At 46.1% G+C, this 6152-nt stretch overlaps 1 protein-coding gene across 1 annotated transcript in view; it reads left to right on the top strand.

The window, feature by feature from the left end:
• The window catches only part of ELL (elongation factor RNA polymerase II), a gene marked incomplete at its 5' end in the record, with an annotated part of 26870 nt that extends 24273 nt beyond the window's left edge, over positions 1–2597 (top strand). Inside the window, 3 exons of the mRNA XM_009708889.1 lie at positions 382–553; positions 1477–1521; positions 2493–2597. Coding sequence (XP_009707191.1) covers positions 382–553; positions 1477–1521; positions 2493–2597 — 322 coding nt within the window. The remainder of the gene's footprint in view (positions 1–381; positions 554–1476; positions 1522–2492) is intronic.
• Positions 2598–6152: the final 3555 nt, after the last annotated feature.

The following is a 6152-nucleotide window of genomic DNA, read 5'->3' as shown; positions in this document are numbered from 1 at the left end:
ATTCCTGCTGTTCCAATGTCTGGCACAGATGCAGAACTCCATGTTCTGCGGGACAGCAGGAGTTAGAAAAGCTGTAGCAGTGCTATCTGAATGTCCTCCTACACCCTCAGCTGCTCCCAGGCTTTGCTGTACCTATTCCACCCTATCTGGCATAGATAGGAAATTTTGGGAGCAAACACTTGTCTTGTTTTACGCAGAGGTCAAGGCAGTAATCCTGACAGTTACCTCTGTGCTACTGTAATGCAAATTGTAAGAGACTGTATTTGTTTTCAAATGCAGTCACCTGCTAGACCTTTCATCCTGCTGCTGGCATTGTAGCATTTGTGCTGTCTGGAGAGAAGACTTTAACTAAACCAATTAACTACATTATTCTCCCTGCAGAAAATACGCAGCCATTTCCTCTTCGGAGCAGCGTCAGAGTTACAAAAATGACTTCAATGCAGAGTACAACGAGTACAGAGACTTGCACGCCCGGATAGAGAGGATAACTCGACGGTTTACGCAGTTAGACGCCAAGCTGAAGCAGCTTTTGCAGGGCTCTGAAGAATATAAGGTAGAAACAGAAATATATCTTTTGAAAAGCTAGTTCTGCAAGCGGCAACGCTACAACTCGTTTTAATCGCTCTGTATGCGGGGCTCTTTGGGATGGCTTGGTGTCTAAAACGTACTGCCCGGAGCCCAGAACGGGTGGATGCAGAACGTGCACAGAGCTGACAGCTTTGTAGACTGTTCTTAAAACAGCTCTGTGTTCTTTCGTTTTCACGCTGGAGCACACATCATGGTACTTGTTGACAAGGAAAGGCCTCAGTGAGACAATTGGCGTCTTTAGCCAAAAGCTGCTGGAAGCTATTAGTGTATCCCAGCCAGAAAACTCATATTTGCACATATGGTAGCATATCGGGGCTGGAAGGGGAGTTAGTACGGGGTCATCTGTTTCTCTGGAATCTTTGATCTTAATAATGTAGCATTATCTGACTTGTCAGACTGATTTTAAAAGAGCTTTAACTATTCATTATCTTGAGAAAGTAAGTCTCATGGAGTATAATAAACAGATTTTTACAGAGCACCTATTGTACTAAGCACTGTTTCCCCCCTCAAACATCCTTCCCCTCGCTTTGAGAAATCCAGTGATTCCTCACTGAATTATTTTTATATCTTGGGGAAAAATTAGCCTGAGCTTTGGAGGATATGTCAGTTATCCTGCCAACCCAAGTGCCTGTTACAGGTAGTTATCCTGGCTGGGGAATGGGGCCTGATCCTTCCAGTGCTTCCGGTATCAGCACCGGTATAGTCATGGAGTCAGCGAGGCTGGGTGTAGCCATCAGATCTCATGGGGGAAATTGTGGAGGGAGTAGATTTTTGTCAGTATTTGGAGGAAATACGTGCGTTGAGCCATCAGTAAATGCTTGCCTACTGCAGTAGGTTGCAGGACTGTTGGCTCTTTTGAAAATAATAAGCTATTTTTTCCTTTTTTAGACCATCCATGATCAAATTTTACAGGAATATCGGAAAATTAAAAAGGTAAGTAAAAATAGTCGGCCACAAAAAAGGCTTTTGGGTGGTGCCCCTAGCGTGACTGAAAGAGATGGGTCCTTGCCAAGTGAAAAGCCCCGTCGCTGAGGCATTCTAGCAGATCTTTGTTCAGCTCGAGCTTGTGCAAAAAGTGGTCCCTTCCTGGATCAGAAAGGGTTTGAGGGGGAGCTGAGACTGCCTCTCGGATCCTGGGGAGCATTCAGCTGTGTTAGTGGCATGCTAGCACAAGAATGAATGTGTTAAATTAGTGCCTTTATCCCGTCAAGTGAAAGAACAGTTTGTATTTCAGACGCAGAGGCTGAGTGATGACAGCATCCTCCAGATCTTGGGGTCTGCTGGTCTCTGGGGTGCGATTTGAGGGCAGTCACTACTGTGAATCACTTGGGTACATCGTTCCCTGCGGGGCTTTTTGATGTGTGGGGCACGCCGGATACTTTGCATCTCTGTATATATATGTAAAGCACCCGTAGACCAGGGGTGGTTTGGGTTTTGGTTTTTTAAATCTGTTAATATGGTCCTGAGCCATGTTGTCCTGAGGGATTTAGGAGCTTTTTGAAGAGATTCCCTGTGTGTTGCAAGTTCATCTTTGTTTTAAAGCTCCCAGGCTTGCACAATTCGGTGCTGACGTGAGGGCAAAGGGCAGGTGATGCTTGCTGGAAGGTAATGCCTGTGGCCCAGCTGCTCCGAGTTAGGCTGAGCCTCGCTCAAGGTGCACTGCTTTCCCTGTGACGAGGCTCCTGGAGCTGAGTATTGATGAAAAGGGATTTTGTTCTTTGCCTTGTTTGGACAGAGTAGGTCCGTTTAAAAACGGACCTATCTGCTCCTCCAGCTAGAAGAGCTTCATTCCTTGGTCGTGTATTTGTGCCCTGAGGTCTGGTAGCCTCGTCTGGGCTCAGCGTAGGTGTCACCGAGTTGTGAAGAGCTGCCTTCCGTCACTCCGTTTTCATTTTTCTTCACAGACTAACCCCAATTACAGCCAAGAGAAGAACCGCTGCGAATACCTCCACAACAAACTGGCTCATATTAAAAAACTGATAGCAGAGTATGACCAACAGCAGTTTTAGCTGACACTAATCTGGACTGGGTAGGGCAAAAAAAAAAAAAGTCACCTGGACGTTACGTTCCCTTTTATACAACTAGATTCCTTTCAGAGACGAGCATTAATTTCTCGTGGTTGAAGAACTTGGGGATCACTTACGATGCCGAATCTGTCATGTCCACGTCTGAGCCGGGTCGCAAGCCCAGCGCCCGGCACGGTCCTCTTGAGTTTTAGCCTCTCTGAATGTCGGAATGTAACAAATGAAAAAATCCGCTTATTTGAAGCCAGCGTTTGACTCTTAAGGGAAAACTTGCCTAAGTGAACGAAGCTCCCAAAGGTTAAGAATCAGTAGTTTTCATGGATTAAAGTTTGGCATGAAGTGTAATTACCCCTGGCCCAGGTCCACTGGGTTACAAATTGTCCTTCAAATGGTGAGGAACTGGAATGCTGCTAGGTTACCTCCTTCTCTGGCACCTGCGACTGTTCATATGCAAGCTGTCTGCTCTACATGGCACCGCGTTAAATACACCAAGTACCCAGAGCTCTCGTTGTTTGTTCCTGCTTTTGTCATCTCCGGTGTGTGCTCTCTCGAGGTGGTTGTGTCAGTAGGAGGGGATCAGCCCGGGGATCTGCACCGAGTGCCTTGTGCAGTGCAGAGGTGGATCCCTTGTGTCAAAAAAAAAAAAAAAAAAAAAAAAAGAAAGAAAAAGAAAAACCACACACAAAAAAAAAAACCCCAACCATACCACAAAAAAAAGAAACCCAATTTTTTTATCTGCTTGTGCGTTTGGAAGCAGCGGGCGTAAACGTTTTGCAGTGGCCTCTCCAGCATGCGTGGTCCGGTCTGCCTGCATTAACCTTCACGCACCAGTGCTGGGAAGATTGAGACCTGTCTGTCTTTGACTTTTATAATTTTATACCAAGGCAGCCAATTTTATTAATTGCTAATGAGACTATGGTCTATTTTTGTACAAAAAAAAAAAGCATCTTTTTCTAAAACTGTGCCTCCCTTTTCCTTTTAGGCCAAGTGTTTCAGAACCTTTCCTGTCTTATACCTTCAGTATTACTAAAGCTTATCGGATAGTTACCCAGACAAGTTATTTTATTACCTGTACTGACCCATAAGAGAGGAGGGGGTGGGAGGGCGGGGGATGCGATGCTTTCTTCTTCTTTTTTTTGTGTATTTCCAAAGAAGCAGCAGCAGAAAATCGTTCTCGGAACAGGCGCCCGAGCGTGAGAGAAGTAAGGTAGCCTTTTCCCATGCGGGTCACTTCCACTGTTGTGCTTTATCTCGCCAGCTTCTCGGTGCGGGCTTTCTTCTTGATTTTTTTTTTTTTTTTTTGGACTTGAAGGGAACATTTTTAGAGTATGGCCAGGGTGTGAGAAACACTCCAAAAAGCACAAAGGTGTCCTTTAACTCTGCTATTTCTTTCTTTCCCCTCTCCCCTTTTAATCCTGCCAGCCTGTGTGATTTGACTTCTTCCCGCTTCCGTTTATCTCAAAGTAAAGGATTACTTTCCTGTGGCGTCTCCTTCCCTTGGAGGTTGCACTGAAGAGTCTTTCACCCTTTGAAGGAGTGGAATGGCAGAGTTAAGAAGGGAAACAGTTCTTATACAAGGAGTATTTTTTTTTTTCCTGCCCCCCCTCAAGTGGGTCCATCTGCTGTATTAAAAAAAGAAAAAAAAATAATAATTCCATTCTGGCTAGATTGGTTCTGCTGGGTTGTCCGGCCAGGGCCACCGCTTTGCTTTGTCACTTGCAGTGTTCCGAGTTTCCCTCCCTGCCGTGTTGCATCCAGCCCTCACCAGGACTTTGCCATCCCGTTCTTCAAATGAAAGCCTACGGCTGAAGGGACGCGGCTGAGCTGCCCGTTACCGGCCTGGTGACCTTCTGGCCGTGGTCCACGGACTGCCACTGGACAGCCACGTTTTTCTACTGGTCTGCAAAACCAAACCTGTTCAGAAGCGGAGCGGTGAAGGAGAAGGGGGGAAGAGGTGTGATGTCCGAGGAGCACGGTGGTCCGTAGGGTGAGCCCCCTGGAGAGCCTCGCTAGGGAAGTCCCGACGAGCATCTCGGGGCTTGGGGAATGCTTCGGTCCTGTCTTTTCCCCTCTAAATAAAGAGGACTGGAGGTTAGGGAGCTCTTTCTCTTGCGGGCACACCCGGTTGTGTAACGCTGCCTGCCTCTGGTGCTCCTGTTCGTCAGGGAACGCTGGAAAATACCTGAGTGTTCAAGGCAAGGAGCTTTTGTCCAGAAAACTTTGTCCTCCTGCTCGGTGCGGTCTTGCCACCTGGTCGGTGTACGAATTTCTTCAACAGTGAGCGGTGGCTGGTGGTGATGTCCAAGCTCAAGCCTGGCTGGGGCTCCGATTCCAACAAACGTCCCATAGCTGTGAATTTGTGCACCGAGGCGGATTTCACCGGAGCCACAGGGATCTGGGAGGGGGCATTAGGCTTCGTGGAGGAACCGGGCTGTGCCACGCTTTCTCGGACCCGCTGTGAGATTTGTCACTGCAAAACCCAGTCAATGCCAGACCTGCGAGCGGCAGCGCCGGCCGGCGGTTACCAATTCGGTGTTCTCGGTGGCAAGGCTGAATTGCCCAGCGCCCACCCGGCAGCGCGCTGAGCCGCGGGGCTTGGTGGGACTTCATCTCCGACTGCGATGCGCGAGGAGCCCGAAATTTGGGTGGTGAAGGAGGCAGGGGCTACAAACGCAGGATGAGTAAATTCTTCCGTGGAAACACTTCTCCTCCTGATCCTTAATATTTTGAATGGGGTCTTTTTTTGTTGCTTTGGGGGGGAGGGGGATAGAGATGGATCTCAATCTTTATACATCTGCTATAAGATATTTTTGCAAACAGAGTTGTATACAAAGATGTATTGTGTACATTTACATGTATATTCTGGAACTTCTAAAATTTGAATATAAAAACTGAAAATATTTAATGAATATCCAAACTGTGAGACCCAATTAGCATTCAACAACTTTCTGCTTCACTTTTCTTTTGGACTGTGTTAAAGAATTGTAGTCGAATCTGCCTTTTTTTTTTTTCTCTTTTCTTTTTAGAGATTATGAAGCTAGGCAAATTTTGTGCTTTTTGGGTTAATAGAAACCAGTTCTAGGTGATTAAGTATGATCTTAACTTATTGATACTGTGTTTTACTTTGTAATATTGTACTGTGGATAAAACTATATTGAGCCATGGAGTTGGAGTTTACAAAAGAGCTTTTCACTTTGCCAAAATGTTACAATTTAAAGGCAGCATAGTCTTCAGCTTTCCTAATCTTTTCTTAAGAGCTAGTGTCTTTTTTGTACACTAAAAAGCTGAATGCTGATTTTGCAACATATAATAAATTCACTGTATTGGAAAACAAGCAGACAATAAGGTTGTATATTTCTTTTCAGTGCTTCTTACTGCAAGGAAACTCAAAAGGGAAAGGTGATAAATGGCTGGCGTGGAGTTTGAAAGCAGGAAACTTAAAGGAACCAAGTCGGTTGAGTGAGTTAAAGTATCAGAGCAGTAGGTAAGAAACAGGAGAGGGAAAAGGTGCTTGGTGGGGGCCATCCATTTTCTAGGCGC

Source organism: Cariama cristata, unplaced genomic scaffold (assembly GCF_000690535.1).
Source record: "Cariama cristata isolate BGI_N322 unplaced genomic scaffold, ASM69053v1 scaffold15320, whole genome shotgun sequence".
Taxonomy (NCBI): Eukaryota; Metazoa; Chordata; class Aves; order Cariamiformes; family Cariamidae; genus Cariama; species Cariama cristata.
This window is presented reverse-complemented; position numbering and strand designations above follow the sequence as displayed.